Genomic DNA, 20,545 nt, shown 5'->3' with positions numbered 1-20,545 from the left:
AAGTTTAATGGAATGAAGCTAATATTGTCATGGCCTTTGACTGATTGTGTTAGTCACTCAGTCGTGTCTGACTCTTTGTGACCCCATGGACTGTAGCCCACCAGGTTCCTTTGTCCCTGGGATTCTCCAGGCAAGAATACTGGAGTGGGTTGCCATTTCAGTGCACAGTATAATGCACAGCTTAATTCTTAATACTGTGTACAGAGTGGAATATTGATCTAGGGGTACAGTTATTTTTCAGAAGTAAGATGATTTATAAACAATTACTGTTTTAGAGAGAGAAAATTCTAGTATTCTAATACAGAGGATTTTCTCGTCAGCATTCGTAATTCTAGAATAGGCTTCAGCTTGTCTCTGTGTTAATAATAGACCTATCTTTTTGGTTCCTGTTTTCTGCTTTTGTGACCTTTGAGCTTAGGAGTAAACTTTCCCTCTTCAATATACGATGTCCTTTTTAGCTACTTTGTTATGCTTATATGTAGAATGTGACATTCAGCATTATTGCATGCAAATGTAACTTCTAGCTCAGATTCTCTCAATTTTCTTTTCTCTGAAAAAAATTGCTTCATAGGATTTGCAAAATCCATACAGAGTTTAGTTATTACTAGACACTAGTTGAGGTCTTGAAGTCTTAATACACTGAAACGGATTTGAAACCTGATGCAGGAAAATATCAGTTCAGCTGAATATAGAGTAGAAGAGCTGCTTATCGTAGTACTGATGAATTTATTAACAAGAATAGCAGAGTCTCCATGGATTATAAGTCATGAAACCGTAAAAATGAGATGACTGTATACTATAAGATTAGTAATCCATTTATATGTCATGACCTTTACTTATTTAGTGTGGGAAACTTGTCAATGTCATAGTTGATCTTTAGTTAGGTAAATCCTATTGGTCTCTTTATGTCAGGATTAATAGCCTGATCTAATTAAGGTTCTGCACACACTTTATTGTTGGCATGTAGATATCTTGTTATGAAGTACTATCACTTCTTCCTTTTCCTCTTCTCTCTAGGCAAAAACCACTATCCATTTATTCAAACATTTATTGAGCATCTGCTATATGCAAGGCATTCTGTAATTGCTTACTTGCCTCTCAGTTATGAGGTAATGTTTATAAAATGTTGATGTTAGTGAATGATACTGTAAATGTTAATATGTGTGAAAAGCCCACTTTGGGAACTTCACAGTGTTCTACCAGTTTTATGGATCTTATAGAAAGAAATGGTAGAGCATACTGAAATTATGGGTGTACCAGTGTGTGTCTGCCCTTGAAAGGTCCATGGTGAAATATGTGATGTTAACTTTTCTAAAACTTATAATATGACCTTGTGTTAGAGCCAACTTGTGATTGCCTCATTTCAGGGGTCAGGACTAAAGTTTCAAAAAACTGCGTAGGATCAGCCAAAAGTGAAAGTTGGGTCATGAAGAGATGAGATGACTGTTCTTTTCAAACATACACTGAAAAATTACTCAACTATGTCTTAAATTTCTCTCAATCTCTATAGGAAATATTCTCTGGAAATAGACACCTAGTCCCTGTAGATCTGACACACTGAACCAGCTTGGCAGAGTTTAACCTTAAAACATTTTATCTTTGTCATCAAACATGTATCTTAAGAGTTGCTAACCATTTGTATTCATGCCTCCTCAGACCCTAGTACCAGTTAAAAAACAAAGCAGTGCAGGTCCTCCTTTTACTGTAGGTGGTAAAAGAGGACACTGCTGACAGAAGTTGAGCAGTTTACTCAGAATATCAAGTAAGTCTCCTGGAAGGGATTAGTGGATTAAAACTAATCAGAAGTGGAACATAAAGTGTGTGAACAGTTTTGAGGCTTTGTTATTATTAATTAGGTTGAATGAGACTTGAAGTTGGAAAATACTGGTTAAGTTTTGTGTTTAGATACTGGGTTCTTAGAGTTCTACCGTAAAATATAATTTACTTTTTTCTGCAATTTTGAAAATATTTTCCTTAAAGTAAGAAAAACATATCTCAGTTATAACTCAATTTAAAGAAAGAAAAAGTAAGGAAAACAAAATTTTGAGTCAGTAGAGTTATGGAAGCAGGATGCAAGTTGGGGGTTTATGTTTTTCATTGTTCTTTTTCTTTTTTTATCTCTTTTAACTAAAGAGATAAATTGTTTTGAGAGGTAGAGTGGTGTTGTGGGTACCAGCTTGGGTACAGGAATTAGAGCTCCAATCCCCATTTGTTAGTAGTGTTCCCTTGGGCAAATGAACATATCTGCACCTCAGTTTCTTCATCTGTAAAATGGGGATAATAATAGTACTGACAGGAGTGTTATGAGGGTTAAATGAGTTAGGGTACTTAAAGATGTTTAGGATAGTGTCTGGCAAGTGTTAGTTATTATTTTTACTATCTCAGATTGTTCAGTATTGTTCAGCTCTTCATTTTTTCTGTCTTTTTCCCCTCCTTCCTTTAATCTATTTCAGTGCTCACTCTGCTGACTTTTGGCACGTCTGGCACAAGCTTTGATAGAGAGGAGGCTCAACTGTTTCTCTAAAATGAGAATTTTGATTGTTCTTCAACTTTATTTTCTCCTATTGTTCTCTTACATTTAACTACAGATAATTTTTATCTGCTTCTTGTTTGTCTTTTTTTTTTTTATTATAAATTGGGTTTTGAAAATGCAATAGTGGGAATTTCCGTAACCATTTCAGTTTAGAAATGTGTGTGTGTGACCTTGCTAAAATTGTGCATTCTTTCCCCTTGTTCAGGATGTTTGATGTAGGTGGCCAAAGATCAGAACGAAAAAAGTGGATTCACTGTTTTGAGGGAGTGACAGCAATTATCTTTTGTGTGGCCCTCAGTGATTATGACCTTGTTCTGGCTGAAGATGAGGAGATGGTATGTTGGAGCTTCTGGTAAATAAAAGACCTGTCTAATGCAAGGAGGAAATGGAAAATAACTCTTAGGAAGACTTTGTGCATCCATTTACTCATTGAACCAGAACCTAATAGTCTTAAGTTTTCTCCTTGTCAGTGAGAATAAATTTTCAAATTATTGATCTATACCCTGTTAACTGTAAGGAGATATGACAGCACATTGAGTATATGGACAGGATTAGGTCTCTTATTAGCCAGTCCTTACTCCCACTTCCCAACCTTCAAGAATTATAAAAATAAGGACTGACTCATAGTATCTGACTAGTTTCTGTGATTGCCCATCAGTGGTTTTAAAACTTTGTGGTCTGGGACTTCTCTTGTTGTCCAGTGGTTAGGACTCCACACTTCCACTGCAGGAGGCATGGGTTCAATCCCTGGGCAAGGAACTAAGATCCTGCATGCTGTGTGGCATAGTCAAAGAAAAGAAATAAACTCTTTTTGGTCTGTTTTTCATTAACAGTTAATCTACTTTTACTTTTTGCTACTGACCTATATCATCCTTTGTTTCTTTCTCAGAACCGAATGCATGAAAGCATGAAACTCTTTGACAGCATTTGTAACAACAAATGGTTTACAGACACTTCAATCATTCTGTTTCTCAACAAGAAAGATCTTTTTGAGGAAAAAATAAAGAGGAGTTCATTAACTATCTGTTATCCAGAATACACAGGTAAAGGGTCATGAGAGATTTTGTTGGAGGTATACATCTTGAATCAAAACTTTGGTGACCTTCCTACAACTGTCATTCATTTTGAATATTGTATGTATCTCCTTGTGGAGAGTGTTCATTTGTAGTGGTATCAACATTAAGCAAGTGCTTAAGACCCCTTAAGTCTAAAGTGCTATTCTAGATATAATCATATTTATGATGTCTATATTTCTGTCCTCATTTTTTGAGGCAAAGAAAGATAAAAATTTGGTATAAATATATTCACAAAAAACAAGGATAAGATGGAGTTTTGCACTCAGGAAACTGACATTAGTTATAGAAAGAGAGAGAGACACATGTAAACAGTTTCATTTAGTGTGAAATGTTCATTAATGCTAATGCTAAGTCACTTTAGTCGTGTCCGACTCTGTGCGACCCTATAGACGGCAGCCCACCAGGCTCCCCCATCCCTGGGATTCTCCAGGCACGAGTACTGGAGTGGGTTGCCACTTCTTTCTCCAATGCATGAAAGTGAGAAGTGAAAGTGAAATCGCTCAGCCGTGTCCGACTCTTAGCGATCCCATGGACTGCAGCCTACCCGGCTCCTCCATCCATGGGATTTTCCAGGCAAAGAGTACTGGAGTGGGATGCCATTGCCTTCTCTGAGAAGTGGTTACCTCAGTGGGATCAGTGTAATTTTTTTCTAGAGGAAATGACACTTGGAGTGAGAGAATAGGAGGATGAACTAGAAATCATCAGGCAGGTGGGGGAGTAAAAACATTTTGGAAAAAGAAAATAGCATATATAAAAATCTGCAGTTAAAATTGACATGATTTGTCATAACTGCCGTGACTGGTAAGGACATCAGTGGCTTCACTTGAATTTAAACCAGCTCTAGATAGGAAAAAAATCTGTCTCCTCATTTGCTATTTCAGGGGAGAGAACATCTCATATTTTAGAACAAATAGGGGTGCCTTGCTTAAATAAAAATAGCATTTAATGTATAATTGTGTGAAAACTTTATGGGTAAAGTTGTATTTTTGCAGCATTGTGATAGTACCTTCTGCTTTAATATTAAACAGCTTGTTATTTAAATACTGGATCAAAATGGTTGGCTTCAAAATGTCATCATTAATAAACTAACTTCATGTCCAAAAAAAGAAAAAGACATGATTTGTTCTGAAACCTAGGAGGAATTTGATACTGCTGGAGCTTAGACTGTGGGGATGAGTGGTTAGAGAAATGGGCAGGGATGCTCATGGAGGGCATTGTATGCCATGCTGAGACAGTGGGGAGCTACTGAAGGATATTCTTTGGGGTACATGATATAGTAGAAACTGATTTTAAAAGATTACATAATAGATGCCAATAAAGATAGAAAGTAGGGGAGTTGAATTAGTAAGGACTTTCAGTATGCGCATAGAGACTTTTGGTGAAGGTACAGAGATATATCATAGAATTCAGGGACAAGAATGCAGATGGTTCTCAAGAATGCAGTTAGAAAATATTGTCAGAAGTCCTGGAAGCCCTTCTTTCCCCATCTTTTTTCTCTCCTGTGTCTTCTCTATTCTCTCTCTCCTTACCAACTCTCTCCTGTTCAGTTTATATGCTAACAGTTGGCCCTGTCATGGTTACCATATCTCCTCCATTTAAAAAGCCAGGCTAGATTGGGATTGGTTGGCCCAAGGTTCAGATTGATTGGCCAAGGTTAAGTAAGGCTAAAACCCTTAGCTCAGTCAGTTGAGGTTAGGGTCAACAAATGTGAGCGCTAGAGCTGTACCATTATGACCTTTAGGTCAGAATTAAGTGTTTCTAGGAAAGGAGACCTCTTGTTAGCTGAGCAGATGCTGTAAATGCTTTATATAATAAGGTGAAAGGGTGTAGCTAGGGTAAGGAAGTAGAAAGAGTCAAAGGTACTCTTGATTGGTATTTGGTATGTTCCTAAATATAAATTCATTTAGGAATGTTGAATATGAGTTCATATTTTGGAATGTTGGTTTTGAAGTTTCTGAAACATTCTGATAGAGATATTTAATAGATAGTTACATATATGGCCTTGGAGCTTGGGGAGAGGTTAAAGGTTAGTAACATACTGATTTGGGATCATGTGTAAATACAACATGAAAATGGATGAGATGACCTAGGGTGGTGATATAGAATGAGGAGAGAAAAGAATAGAATGGGAGCAAATACCAGCCTCTGTTGGCAGGAGAGAAAGAAAGGTTTGTTTTGGATATAAAGAGAAGAATCTGGAAAGCTAAAGTGTCATAAACTAAAAGGAGAGTTTAAATAGTGTGGAGTGATCAACAATGTCATATGCAGATGAGTAAAGTAAATGCATTTTGAAAAAATGTCTTGTGGAGCTAGCAGTTAGAAGATCATTGACTGTTAATGGAGAGCATTATCAGCGGAATGATGAGAGCAGAGCCAGGACCAGTGAGTTACTGAGTGGGAAGTGAAGAAATAAAGACAAGTGTAGCCTCCTCTTGAGCAGCTTAGATTACAGGGGAAGGAGAGATCTTTAAATGTTATAGGCTTAGAGGTAAGATCCTAAAGCAAAAGAGAAGTTGTTAAAAGTGGATGTAATTGATAGAGCAAAGTTTGTAAGCAGGTGGGAAAAGAAGGAATCCAGAGTCTAGGTAGGATGAATGGATAAATAAATTAGTATGTCTGTACTATGGAATATTAAATTTAGGTATGTGTGTGTGCTCGGTCGCGTCTCTCTCTTTGTGACTCCATGGACTTACAGCCTGCCAGGCTTCTATTTAGCTATAAAAAGGAACAAAGTATTGATAATGCTACAACTTTGATGAATACTATAAACTTTATACTAAATGAAAGAAGCGAAACAGAAAAGGTCACATTTGTATGATTCTTTTTATATGGTATATCCCAAATAGGCAGATCTGTAGAGACAGAAAGCAAGTTGGTTGGCAGGAAATTGACACGAGGGAATGAGGAATGGTTACTTAATGGGAATGGAGTATTTTTCTGGGGTGGTAGGAAAGTTTGAAACTAGAGAGAGGTAGTGATTGTATAACATGTGGCTGCATTGACTACCACTGTATTGTAAACTTACTGCATGTTACGTGAGTTTCATTTCAACTTAAAAAGTTGAGATGTTGTTTTAAAGCCCTGAGGCCTCTCTTTTCTTAGGGAATTTAGAACTGCAGCCTCTGTTAAGAGTGAGGAGGAAGATGAGAGTTAGTTAAGTTTATAGAAGGTAGCCAGATTTTAGAATGGGAGAAAAATCTTAAAACAAGTAAAGGATTGATGTTAATGTTTCAGCTGGGAATCTTCACACACAGCAAAGAGTTGTCAATATCTTATCCATTTTTTGGTAGGGGGTGGGGTGAATTTCCAAGCCTGTTTTCCATTGCCGTCATTCTTCTTAAGAATTTTCACAGTCCTGATTTCCCAGGTATCAGTATCTCTTCCTACCAAACTCAAATCATGTTTTGGTCATCTGTCTAAATTTTTGCCATTTCATGTTCCTCATGGGGCAGAGAAGCGGGCAGCAGAGGGATGAGATGGTTGGATGGTGTCACTGACTCAGTGGACATTAATTTGAGCAAACTCTAGGAGATAGTGGAGGAAAGAGGAGCCTGGCATGCTGTAGTCCATGGGGTTGCAAAGAGTCAGACATGACTTAGTGACTGAACAACAGCAGCTGCTTTAATTTACAGAGGTTCTGTACATCTCAGTAGATCTTATTCAAGCACCTACCAAGCTATCTTCCTTCCTCTTTTAAAATATTGTTTAAATAATAGTCATTTTTTTCTTAAGCTTTCCTTTGTTATTTAGTCTTCTTTATATACATGGTTGTTGATTTTTTTTTATTGTCATGCTTATTGTCACTGAAAATAGCCCCTAATTCTCAGGCAACTGTGTGTTGTCTTTGTTGAGTTTCCCTGGCTCTGCAGCCAATTTCTAAGGCTATTCTAAACACTCACAAGTAGACAAGATTGTTTTGGAAGCAGGTGATTAAGAGTGTTAATTTTAAATGTTGTTGAAATAGGGTTACTTTGGATAACCCACTCTTTGAAGAAATAACAGATTTATTGAGATCTTCACATACCATAAAATGCACCACTTAAAAGTGTGCAGTTCAAGCCCCTTTCCCTTTTGCATCTACTGTATTACCTTTGGTTATTTGAACTATTGCTGTAAGGCTTTGAGGCTAAGCTCTGTTAAAACTGGATGATTTTGAAAAGAAGCATGAGTTACCCTTCTGAATTGTTTAGTTCAACATCGATCCAAGGAACATAAGTTCTCTAACTTTTTAAGCAATTGTGTTCTTCTGGAAATGCATCCTCCTGTTTCCCTAGTTTCTTTTTATACTTTCTAAATTTTTTAGCTAAAAAATGCAAATAAAAGGGAAAAAGAAAAAAGGAAATAAGTTTTGTTTTCCTGGATCTTTGTGATAAGTTTACTAACAATGAGATTGTGCACTCAAGAAACATGTGATTATAGAAAAACCTACTGATTATAGAAAAAATAGAAACACGTTTATCTCAATTGGGTTATAGTCCCTCTCTCCATAAGTAAATGGTGATGGCCTGACTTAATGGAGTTCAGGCAGCTGTTATAATTTGAACTGAGAATATTGGGTGTCTGCCTCAGGTTCCAATACATATGAAGAAGCAGCTGCGTACATTCAGTGCCAGTTTGAAGATCTGAACAGAAGAAAAGATACCAAGGAGATCTATACCCACTTCACCTGTGCCACAGACACCAAGAATGTGCAGTTTGTTTTTGATGCTGTAACAGATGTCATCATTAAAAACAACTTAAAGGAATGTGGACTTTATTAAAGAGTGTGGATGTTAATAAAAGGTAAAACTTTGAACAGTTTAGTTATAGTGCTGTAGTGATGTCTCTTGACTTTGTAAACTTTTTCTAATTACAGCTCTTTTTCTTTTCTAGTTATTACGGTGTGGAGTGTTGAGACCAGACTTCCTTTGCTGCCTCATTGGGCAGCTGCAAGCATGAACGGGACCAGGGAATGGCAGCAGCATGCAGAATCCTAGCACTCTTTTAGCACAATCTTCTGTATTAGGGAACTCTTAATTGACACGAGATGCTAAAGTCAGACATTGGAATTGGAGCAACTGTAAAGTATGATTTGATCATCGAGACATGACTTGGATTTCATAGTCTCAGATGTTTAGGGCAAATGTGAAGTTGAGGTGCTGCATTCCAGAACTTCAATATGTAGCTTACTGTTTTTCTTTTTCCCTCTTGACAAACCACCAGTAGTTCATTTTTTCAAGTTTTTTTTTTCATCAAGGGAAGAATAACTTCACTGAATTTTATTTTTTTGTGAAAGAATCTTTATTAAAACACAAACAATCTTAACTATGCACATGATGTGACCAGATCATCTTGAAAATATTCCTCTTTAGTAGGAACTCTTTTGTTTTTAACTCTAGGTATGGTCAGAATATAATATTTCCATAATAACTTAATTCTTTTCAGTTATTTGGGCTCTAATTATAGGTTTTTTGGATGAAATTTATGTTACTATCCTGCTCAGAGTACCATTATGGTTTCTAAATGGCAGTTACATTGAAGAAGTCTATAATAAGATTCTAGCTCTCTTTTTGTTTTTTTTTAAGCTTATGGTTGAAGGTTAACCTAGCTTATGCTGATCACCAAATTACTAGATAAATGCTGATGTAGTATGATAAAGTCAGCTTCTTGGATACAGACACACCCAAGGCAGCTGTCAGTTAGAAAAGCATATTGCTAAATTCCAAACAGAACCAGTGACTTTGCTGCTACATATCTGCTAAATTGATCACTTTGATTCTTGCTTGTTTGTCTCAGTCATAGGGAGTTCTGTAAAAGATGCCCCATGTTTTCCATCTTCCATTGGCCTTTTCTGTTGAGAAACTTAAAAATGCATGCTTTTACTTTGTAAATGTGGTGCCAAATCCCTGTTTGCCATTGTTTTTACTGTAGCAATGTTGATTGTAGTAATCCTTAGTCAGTACCTTGTTTTGCTGAAACTGTTGATTTTGGGACTTTTTTCTACTTTGTCGTGTGTACAGATTTTAATCTGTTATAGTTGGCAGCAGTATTAAAATGGTGAGTAAAGAGTCCAGGTTTGTTCCTGTTTGTAATTAGTCCTTTCTGGAAATATTTTCTTCTGCTGTTTTTTGCCCCTGCTGAATGTGCTTAGGCCTTTGTCTGAGAATGGGTTTAGGTAGAAGGGTTCTCTGAAGGTCTTAAGTCTTTTGATGTAATAGTATTGTTGAGTCTTGGCCTGACTGAGGTTGTTATGTCACATCTGTATAAGTGATACACAGTCAAAACCCATTTTCCAGATTTATATTTTGGTTGTGTGAGGAGCTCTTTTCACCTCAGCCTGCAGGTCCTTTTGTGCAATGTACTGCAAATGTCATTAAATATTGAATGGTCCATTAGGGGAAGGCAAATGAAGAGAATGCAGTTTGAGCATTCCAAATCAGTAATTTGAGCAGTGCCTTTTGGGGTCCAGTCTTTTTGGATTGGATTCTATTTCATCTTTTGATGTGACCTTTCAGTAGTTTTAAAAAAATAAGGTTGGTGGTCATCAAAGCTGGTTCAGAAAGCAAGCCACAGCACTTTAGTGCCTTTATTGGTAGGTTTTTTCTTTTTGCTTTCTTGGGAAAATTATAACTCTGCAGGTGGTATAACTGTATTATCTAACAACTTTTTTTTTTTTAGGATTGGCAAAACTGGATCTAAAAGAAAGAAAATTATCAGCTTCAATTGGTGATTGACTTATGCCCACAGTGTAAATAAGGGATAGTTCTTGTTCATTTTGAATATATCTTTTCCTTATTGTATTCTGTGATGTAGAATCATTTGGAAATGAGAACTGGTAGAATGTTACTTTAACTATAGTCTTTCTATAGTCTGGGCTAGTGAGATGGTGTTGATAACCCAAAATAAGAGATAATCCAAAAAAGTTAATTTAACTTGAAATGCATTTTATATTTTCATTTGAATATGTCTATCTGATGTGTTAATTTTTTTGCCTTTTCATTAATGAAAAATAGTAATTCTCCACTTTTTTGACCTTACGCCATTTACATTTGTCCTATATTTATGTGAGGATCACCTCTTACCCCTCCATCCCAAATAATTTATCAAAATGCACATTTGTTGAGGACACAGTTTCAGTCAGTGGTTTTCAAATATGCCTTCAGTCAAAATCACCTGGATCCATCTCAGAGATTGACTCTTGGCTGGTGGGCTAGCCGTCTATAATTTTAAAAAGGTGATTTTGATCTGATGAATCTGATGGTTGCCTTACAAACCACTATTGTGTTTTGAATTAAAAGATCTTTTCTTATAGCAGAGCCAAAATGTTTGGATGACACATCATATCTACTAGCCTGGAAAAAAAGGATTGATATTTGTAATCAAAGAAATGAAAAATTGCCTGTGTCTTTTTGGTGGAGAATACTGGAAATTTGTGATGGATCACGTTTCAGAATTTAGTTGGCCAGGCTTTCGACCATCTAAGAAATCAGCACATCTAAGAAAATTTAAAAAACATTTAAGAAAATTAAAAAATTAAATAACAATAAATAGCTGTTAGCAGGAAGGTCTGTAACAGCAGCTTTATTTTGTTGACAGTCACATCTTCGCCACCTGATTAAAACTCTGGGCTGTAAAATTGCCATCTGTTAGGCTCCTGTGTAAAGAGGAAGTATTCTGCTCCTTAATGGTCAGTCTTAGGGAATAAATAACCTTACGATTTCAGCCTTTAAACAGATTTCACCTCCTGGCGTGAAAATTCTAAGAACTGTTAGAGTTATTCATAAGTGTATCTTGAAGTGTCATTTTCACCTTGGATGGTTTGAACTCTAGACCTCTAGTTCAGTGCATTGTACCTGACGGGTTGTGACTTTTCACAAGGTGCTGCTTTCTAAGAATAGATGGACCACATTTTTAAAACCTGTTTCCTTGCCTTGTTTATTTTTTATTCTCTTCTGTATTCTGTTTGTGTTTTATTATATACACATTTTGGAGTATTTAAAAATAACTGCTGGTTCTTCGAATGTATTTGCTCACCTTATATTCTTAAATTCTGGCCACCGATGTGTGGCCATTTTCTCTGATTTGTAGCTGTAACTGTGTTCGGACCTTGATGGCCTGATCTGACTAGTTACTTTTTTATATTTATCCATTTGCTTAGCATAGTTCTGGCATTTCCTGTTGCAGAGCTCCTTGCTGCATTGGCAGTTACATACAAGGGGAAGTTAGTCTCTCACGCAGTCAAAAAGCTGCCTTTGAATGATTTTTTTTTCCTTCTAGATGTTCAAAAAACAATGGCCCCATACTCACTGATACAAACCTAAAATATTAATAGTACTAATTCCTTTTACTGATTACCTGAAATCTTTCATATGTGATACTGACTTTAAGAATAAAATTATCTCTGTTTCCCAGTACTACCAGGTAATTTTCTTCTTCCAGTTTAGGCTTCAAAGTACAAATCAGAGATCTGACCTGAACCAGCCACAGGTCTCCTTATAAATTTATGATTGTCCAAACACAAAAGAAAACCAAGCTGCTTAGAGACCTGGAACTTAGATACCTCTTGCTATCAGCTATCAGAAAGTAAAAAATTTAATTTAAGTGAGGCATACTGAAGAACAGACTTCCAGGATGGTCAGGATCCTTGTTCCTTTACCTTTGTTTTGGATCCCCATTCCCCCTCACCACCCACCCTTCAGTTTTCTGACAACCTTTTTATGAGTTACTTCTGCTGAGGAGAGCATATTTCAGAACAAATCAGGGAAGGACAGTTATTTTCTGATACTATGTCAGGCCTGCACCTGGCTTTACTCAAGTCTTCTCAGGAATAAGAGATAATATGGAGTATTATACAGCAGTAGATACCTGTGGTGTAAGATTAACAGAGATTCTTTGGCTAACCTCGACTTAATTAAAATGTCCAAACCAGGTCCTGGGAATATGTATTTTTAAATAAATTCCTCTGGTGGTTCTGGTGCAACTAAACTGGGCCAACATCCTGGGGACAGCTGAATAGACCTTATATTCAAGATCAACATGGATAGTAAACAACCTCTAAATCACTAGTGAATGACTTGAGTTATTTTTTATTTGCAGTAAGTACAAAGCACCTTTTGTACATAAGTTAAAGTGCCTTTCACCCAAAAAGTTAATTGGAGGACTGTGTAGCCAAAGAACATTACTGCATTTTGGATAAGAGTATTTGGTTTTTATATAAAATTTAAACAAAACAAGAAACTTTGGATTTCTAAACATTTATTTCATTTATTTCACTCCATTTATTTTCAGTGAAAATAGATACACAAAAGTAAAGATAAAATCCTATAACAAAGATAACTATAATAACATCAATATCCATGTACAGTTGGTAGATAAAGAACAAAACTAGCTATAGAATGAAAGTCTTTTGGGGATAAGGTAGGTAAAGGGAATGATTGAGGAATTAAATATGTATCTCTGTATGCCCAGTGGTATATGTTTTCCCTTCCTGAAATCTAGGGGGAATCAACATGGTAGGAGAAATAATCAAATATTAGTAAATATACTTCTGGGGTATACCATCTCAATGTGTTAGCATTCACTAAGCTGTAAGGTCATTTACAGCTGGAATATTAAATTCTGTACAACCTTGTTGTACAGATATCCTATCTTCTTACCCCACCCCCCCGGCCATATTCCTTTGGGTTATCCAAACATTTTTACCAAGAGGCTTGTTTATATGTAAGAGAGAATCCCAGTGGACATAACAAATTATAAGAAATTACCTGTTTTTTCTAACTGTTCATCTTTGCTTGTATAGGATGAAGGGTCCTCTTACGAGGTTGGAGAGTTGCTTGATGTGCTGGGTTCTGGTCTTCTAGCTTCCAGCTAGCTATGGAATCTTTCAGTATTATATCCCTCATCTAAAGACAGACTAAAGTACCCCTTCCATCTCTGATATACTATGGTTCTGATCAAATAGAAATAACATATTAGAAATGTTTCATAAATATTCTTTATGATATTCGAAATTGTACTCTACTCCAAAAAAAAAAAAAAAAAAGTAAGTCTCAAGACAATACCTGCAAATGTTGTTCATTGTTGCCGGTTGCCTTTTCTCAGAATCACTTTTCCCATACTCATTTTGAAAACCTAAAGTGAACTAAATTACTACAAATTCAACTACAAATTTTATTTTGTGAAGCAGGGTGAAAAGGTCTGTAAAGATTTTGCATTTAAATCCAGTGCTCTATTTCCTATTCAAACCGGTGTTTGCTTTTCCATGACCAAAGGGCAGAAGAGTTCCTACAATCTGCAGTTTATCTGTCTGACCTCACAGAGATGTCTTCACGCTTCTGCCTAGCAGGATCACCAGAGGCTCTGGCACACTTGCAGTCCCTTGCCCAACCCTGAAGTCCTGCTGGAATCTGTGCTCCGGGGGCTGTGCCGGGTAGAGAGGGCAGTGGGAGGTAAGAGCTCTTCACCCTTCACCACCTTCTCCACCCAGCAGGGCCAGCACACTTTGGTCTACGGCACATCTCCAAGTATAGCGTGGTTTTTGAAGGTTCTTATTTTTCACCTTGGGGATGGGGCCACCCAGATTTTGACTATTTGGGGTCCATGTACGTGAATTTTTTTTTTTTTATCAGAGTAGGAACTATTTGGAGTAAATGTGTCTTTTATATGGTTCTTACACTGAATTTTTGTGCTCATTTTATCCATCCTTTAATTGACAGAAACATAAAAGCACATTTCCAGTTATATTTTTTCTATTATTTTTTTATTGTAGTAAAATGTACATAACATAAAATTTGCCATTTTAACTATTTTTAAGTGTATAGTTCAGTAGTATTAGGTACGTTCACGTTTTTATGCAATATCACCACTGTCCATCTCCAGAACTTTTTTCATCTTCCCAAACTGAAACTGTACCCATTAAATAATAACTCCTCACTTCCATTCTACTTTCTGTCTTTATAAATTTGACTACTTTAGATTCTTGATATAAGTGAAATCATACTGTGTTTGTCCTTATGTGTCATATTTTTGTAAGAAAAAAAGCAACTGTCATCAGATTAATACGAAATGGAACTTAATTTACATTTGGCTTGCTTTCATCAATGTCTAATCACTCAATTCAAGGAAAACATGGTCTCTGCCCTCTAAGATAAGAACAGGAAATTATACCTTCAACAAACAAAGCTATTTATATTTTTATTATTCTATGCTAATATCACATCCATTTTGAGGCCAGTTTGTATTTAGTTTGGAGATGGTTTTGTTAAATAGCTATGATTTAGAGTTGGCATAATTTAAAAATAACCCAGGACTTGTTTGGGACTAGAAGGAGCTTAGGCGAATGAGAAAATTGACTTTGACGTTACAGTGTTTGGTGGACTGTTGGTATTGTACAGATAGAAAAACCACTGGCTTTGGATTCAGAAGACCTGTTTTGGAGTTCAAGTTCTGTTACTTCCCAGTGGGGTGATCTTAATGAAGACACTCCACCTCCCTTGGCCTCAGTTTCGTATCTATAAATTGCTAGTGATGGACCTGAAATATTTTGAGTTTCCTTTAGCTTTATCATCCTAAGCATTAAGGTTGCAGTATATGAAAACAAGGTTGAGTATTAGTTTCTAACCTGTCTTGTTACAGAAAAGAATTTGTGATAACATGAAATTCAACAGTATAATGTAAGTTTAAAATGGAGCAAAAGAAGACAGATAGACAGCAGAGTGAGTATATGGCATAATTTTGGTTTTAAGCTTTCTGGCAGCTGTTTCAGAGAAGGCAATGGCACCCCACTCCAGTACTCTTGCCTGGAAAATCCCATGGGCAGAAGAGCCTGGTAGGCTGCAGTCCATGGGGTTGCTAAGAGTCGAACACAACTGAGTGACTTCACTTTCACTTTTCACTTTCATGCATTGGAGAAGGAAATGGCAACCCACTCCAGTATTCTTGCCTGGAGAATCCCAGGGATGGGGGAGCCTGGTAGGCTGCCGTCTGTGGGGTTGCACAGAGTTGGACATGACTGAAGCAATTTAGCAGCAGCAGCAGCAGCTGTTTTATGCAAAGAGAACTTTTCATGGACACAATCAAAATGTCCATGAGATAAAAATAAGCCAGTAGGATAGGAGAAGTACCAATGTAGTTGTCTCTAATAGTGTAAGGTTTAGGAATCATCTCTGGGTCTGACAAACAATTAAGCTGCGGTAGGGATTAATACATTTCTTGGAAGCCTATCGAGAACATTTGAAGTCAAGTCCTCTTACCTTTACTCAGAGAAGAGCCTGGTGTTTGCTAAGAGCTTTAGGAAATCATTTTGACTTTGTTCTAAGGAACAGGTGAGTGGATGACCAAGGCCCCTAATTTTTATTCTGTGTAGACTCACCAGAAGAGTTTTAGCTTGAAAGCATTATAAGATGAGTAACCAGATTCTAACCTGAGTAAAGCAGCTGTAGAAGTGTTGCTTTTAAGTAGTGCTACTTCCCTATCCAGCCTCCAAGATAACCTTTCTGCAAAGTGAATATAGGGCATCTTTTGGCTTGTGGGAATTTGTTTATAAACCAGTGAAAAGTTGAGATGTCTACCAGAGCAAAAGAAAACTAAAATTTAACTGTGTTTTATTCTGCTAGAGATTGTTCTACCATAAGACCTGTCCCACTGACTCTGTTTTCATGCTAGTACTGTAGGGCAAGTTCTATATGAACATTAATAACCAAAGAGTCTGGGTTGGGCTTCTATAGTTTGGCCTATAACCAATTCCTGCCTAGAGTCAAAGATCGAGGAAAAAGTAATTTAGAAAAGCAAAGTTTGTCGTGATTTGGGGGTAGGTGGGGTTACCCTACTTGAAGGTGGAATAAATGAGAAAAACTACATTTGGGCCTTGAATAGCTAAGATCATAGCTGTAGCAAAATTCTTAACCTGGGGCTTCAGAACGCCGAAGATAGAACTGTTGTTGGTTCAGTATGTTGGTTTCCTCTGTAGTTCTCTGAATTTTGTTTTATGCATTTTAAAGTATCCTGAGAAAGAGATCCATAGGCTTTATCAGACTGCTAGAGGGATTTATGATACCAAAAGGAAAAAGAAACACCTTGGAACTCCTATAAGTTGAGTTAAAGCAAAGAGGTTAGTGAGCATTAGAGCATGCCCTTTACAGTCCCTGAACAGTGCTTGGATACAAGAAATATGCCCAGATTTTTTTCATCGGTTTAAGTTTTTTAATCGGCAGTAGACAGAGTACTTTTCCTTATTTCTCTGGTAATTTTCCCAAGTTGGTTTCTTTTCAAAGAATCAGAAAGACTATTAAATGAATCCAATTTTAACACCTGCAAATTTATTCTTCAGTTTATTTCAAGCTCATATGGCTCTCTACTATCAATATTGCTAGTAGTAGCCTAAGTGTGAATGTGTTTTTCTGGCAAGGAGCAGGTTTTCATTTTAATTGACACTTTCTTTTATATACTAAATCTTGGATGCCAAGAGCTTTCCTCACTAGTAGTTGTAGATGCTAAATCTATACTTGACTTCACCACCTCCTGTCAAGATAAATACAAGCTTTGTTTCCCCTCAAAGGAATTCAAGGGATAATTTAATTGTTGGCCTGTTTGGGGAGATGTTTTCAGCCAGGCATCACATAGATCCAACTGCAAAGATTTACAGTGCCTAAAGCAAAATCAGCTGCCTTTTTTGTTCTGAAACATGTAGCAGTTGAATTTTAGGATTGCTCACTTGTTCTAAATTCTGTGACAGAAGTAGCAGCAATACAATCATTAATACTCCAAGTGGGAGTGTGTTCTGTCCTCCAGGTTCATTCAGAGAGTGTCTTATATAGCTGAGTTACTTAGAGGGATAAGTATCCCTATACTTACAGAGATACAGGGAACACAGTCTGGCAGTTTGGGAACAGAGGGATAATGTGATTTAATGCAAATCATTTTGGGGAACTCCCTGGCAGTCCAGTGGTTACTCTGACCAGGGCCTGGGTTCAATCCCTGGTTGGAGAACTAAGATCCTGCAAGGCAAGCCATGTGGCAAAAAACAAAACAAAACAAAAACTGGATGTGTGCCTTAGAGCTCACAAACTCACATCTTCTATCTGGTGATTCAGATCTCTTAGCTAAGGCACATAAAGGTCTTATAGTAAAAAAGGGTGGTAGGTTTATTGAAATTCTGTTTTTAACTAATTTAGGTTTTTTTGCAGATTGCAGGGAAGGTTTGCTTTTTTGTTTGGGATAATTCGTCTAAACATTGGTGTTAAATTTCATTAGTGGGAGCTTTTATATAGGATTTCTTTGTGTCACCACACAGCTTTTATGTGCCTTCCTTCAGTTATGTTTGTGATCATTAGAATAACCTTGTGAAGTAGTAGAGAAGTTACCTTTATTTTATAGATGAGGGACTCAAGGCTCAGAGAAATGAAATATTTACATTTTTGCACCAACAGTAAGTTGCAGAGCTAGTAATGGATCCTGGGTCTTCTGATTCCTGGTCTTGCATTCTTTAAACTGCGCTAGCTATCCCGCTTTTAAAAGAACAAATGAGACACAGTTGCAATCATACATACTCCGTCTCCGAGGGAGAATGGATTCATTCTTCTTGTCATAATATATTGACCTAAAATTTTCTGCTTAAAATGACCGAGATTCGGAGCCTGTTTATAGAACATACTTGAGGAACGGTGAGAACTAGAAGAGTCCGCAGTCCTTGAGGTTTTCTTTGATGATAATATCTGTAACTGCATCAAATACAAATTTGACATTCTGTGTATCTGTAGCACAGGTCATGTGACTGTAGATTTCTTTGACATCTTTTCTCATGTTGAGGTCAAGGAACTGACTCTTGATATAATTCCCTGCATCCTCATAAGAGTTGTTCCCTGGTTTTCCAGAAAAACAGTGAAGAAGTAGGATAAATTAGGCCTTCTTAGTTGCTCACTTACTTTTTAAGTGACTGATTTGATCCTGTCTTGTCTAACAAGACAGCTGTGGTTGGGGTTTAGTTTTGGAGGGTGGGTCCTCTCCTCTGTTGCACTCCAGTGTTTTACATTTGAGCAAAGGAATTGAGAAGAGAGGTGTCTCTGTCTCCTTAGACACCTTTGATTTCTGGCAGGTATCATTTGAATAATCAGTGGCTCATCTGCATTTAATGTCTGCTCTATTCCAGAGATATCTGAATTTAAACCTCTAACTGAATACTCAGGTGAGACATCCAAATATCTCTTGGACATCATAAAACTCATAAGACAATATTAAAGAGATAAGGGATCATCAATTCATCAAAGCAAAGGAGTTACACTTACTACTCCTTAAAATCAAGTTCCTTAGTATAGGAACTTCTTGGTACAGGAAATGAGGCAATTGCCCATCATTACTATGAAAGAATTGTCTCCGGCCTTTGGCACTTACCGTCATACTCTGGAAAACAAATGCTGAGATGGACTTTCTTGATTTTTTCCTCAAAGAGATCCTTCTTGTTGAGAAAGAGGACAATGGAAGTGGCCGCAAAGAACTTGTGGTTACATATGCTGTTGAACAGGTGCAGTGACTCATGCATACGATTCTAGTGAGAGGAAATACCATCAGAAATATCAGTTTGGGCTTATGGCATACCTGTTTGCTTCCTGTTGTTGCTCCTCTTGAAGAGACCTGCATTCCAAATGTAAAAGGAAAGATAGGGAACAGCTTATGTCTGTTCAGTGTGATAGAGTAGAGCCAAAGAGATCTGACTTCCTTCTGATCTTTATATCAGCTGTATGATTTGGAAGAAATTACTGAGCTTTTCTGAGTCTCTGTTTCCCTATTTCATAGGATTATTATGAAAGTTAAATGAGATCATGTGTTTGTAGTGTCCATGATGATGTTGTGGTTTAGTCACTAAGTCATGTCTAACTCTTTGCAACCCGATTGACTGTAGCCCTCCAGGCCCCTCTGTCCATGGGATTTCCCAGGTAAGAATACTGGAGTGGGTTGCCATTTCCTTCTCCAAGTGTCCATGATAGTAGCTGGCATATAGGTGTTCAATAAATGTTTTGGATATCTTTGGCAGCCAGGGCACAGGTAAGGACTTTGATATTCTTAAGGGCTGCTGATTCAGGGTTGAAACTGGGTGCCAGTTAACATGTGTCCACTTTCATCTCCAGGATAATTTTGATAGGTTTCTGTTAGACAGTCCTAGATCTCAGTTTGGGTAGGAACATAATAGGGATTATTTGGCCCTGGTGCCAAATGGTAAGGGCTAAAAAATTTTCCAGTGCCACACCACAAGCACTTCTGCCTTATTTCCTTTTCTGATTGCCACTTGGAATGAGTGAGAAATAGTGCTGTAATCTGTGGAGTCCAGAGGTTACCCAGTGCCCCCAAAGCAGCCTTTTTTTAGGGAGCAAGCCTTTAGGGTCTTGGAATGTGCTCTTGGCTGACTTGGGCTCAATCTTTTCACCTGATAGAACAAATTTAATTTGTAACCTTTGCTCATTGCTAACACTCCTACAAAATCCTTTAAGACCTTGTAAACTTTAAGATTAAGGACAGAAGAGTTCTTGAAAAATGAATGGCTCTCTAAGACATTTTGGCTAGAGGATATTCAAGAGTGCTGTAATGTGAACCTGAGGTACTAAGGAGAAGGCAGGAGAACTGGAGCAGGGGATCGGAGGATAGAAGCTTTGCCTTCTGTCAGTTAACTGTGGGCCTTCATTTGTGGAGCTGATGTTTATGTGAATTTGGGGTTTTTCATGCCTTTGACATCCTCTGTCTAAAATTCAGATGCTACCTGGATGGACTGACACTATCCTACAGAGCTTCTGTCTTGTAAAACTCTGTAGGCTCAAGAGAACCACCCTCAGATAGTTCTCCAGCTGCCAATTTAAGTGGCACGTGAGAAACCTGGTTTGCCAGTCTCTCTGTAGTCCTGTTGACAGTATATATTTAGGCTTCCAAATGAGTTTACTAGTTCAACCCTTCTATCAAGTTGCATAAAGAT

General features: G+C 37.3%; 2 protein-coding genes and 1 long non-coding RNA gene across 15 annotated transcripts in view; 2 read left to right on the top strand and 1 right to left on the bottom strand.

Annotated features, from left to right (window-relative positions):
- The window catches only part of GNAI3 (G protein subunit alpha i3), a 52,324-nt gene extending 40,819 nt beyond the window's left edge, over positions 1-11,505 (top strand). For all 3 annotated transcript variants that reach the window (XM_081487095.1, XM_081487097.1, XM_081487096.1), the window contains exons 6-9: positions 2,739-2,868; positions 3,423-3,576; positions 8,179-8,391; positions 8,482-11,505. In XM_081487095.1, the coding sequence (XP_081343221.1) occupies positions 2,739-2,868; positions 3,423-3,576; positions 8,179-8,369 (475 nt within the window). In that variant the 3' untranslated portion in view covers positions 8,370-8,391; positions 8,482-11,505. The remainder of the gene's footprint in view (positions 1-2,738; positions 2,869-3,422; positions 3,577-8,178; positions 8,392-8,481) is intronic.
- Positions 11,506-14,015: 2,510 nt separating this feature from the next.
- On the top strand, positions 14,016-16,658 carry LOC145505351 (uncharacterized). The gene is made up of 2 exons (XR_014052953.1): positions 14,016-15,376; positions 15,521-16,658. It is a non-coding gene; the product is annotated as an uncharacterized LOC145505351 (long non-coding RNA).
- Positions 16,659-17,933: 1,275 nt separating this feature from the next.
- The window catches only part of GNAT2 (G protein subunit alpha transducin 2), a 17,248-nt gene continuing 14,636 nt past the window's right edge, over positions 17,934-20,545 (bottom strand). For 6 of the 11 annotated variants that reach the window (XM_081487085.1, XM_081487087.1, XM_081487083.1 and 3 more), the window contains 2 exons: positions 18,976-19,129; positions 17,934-18,446 (listed from right to left, as the gene is read on the bottom strand). In XM_081487085.1, the coding sequence (XP_081343211.1) occupies positions 18,256-18,446; positions 18,976-19,129 (345 nt within the window). In that variant the 3' untranslated portion in view covers positions 17,934-18,255. The remainder of the gene's footprint in view (positions 18,447-18,975; positions 19,130-20,545) is intronic. The other 5 variants (XM_081487092.1, XM_081487089.1, XM_081487090.1 and 2 more) reach the window with 2 other exon arrangements.

The sequence above is a fragment of the Giraffa tippelskirchi genome, chromosome 5, assembly GCF_054371585.1.
Source record: "Giraffa tippelskirchi isolate mGirTip1 chromosome 5, T2T-mGirTip1v1.2.pri, whole genome shotgun sequence".
NCBI lineage: Eukaryota > Metazoa > Chordata > Mammalia > Artiodactyla > Giraffidae > Giraffa > Giraffa tippelskirchi.
Note: the sequence above shows the minus strand (reverse complement) of the source record. Positions and strands in the feature narration are given on the sequence as shown.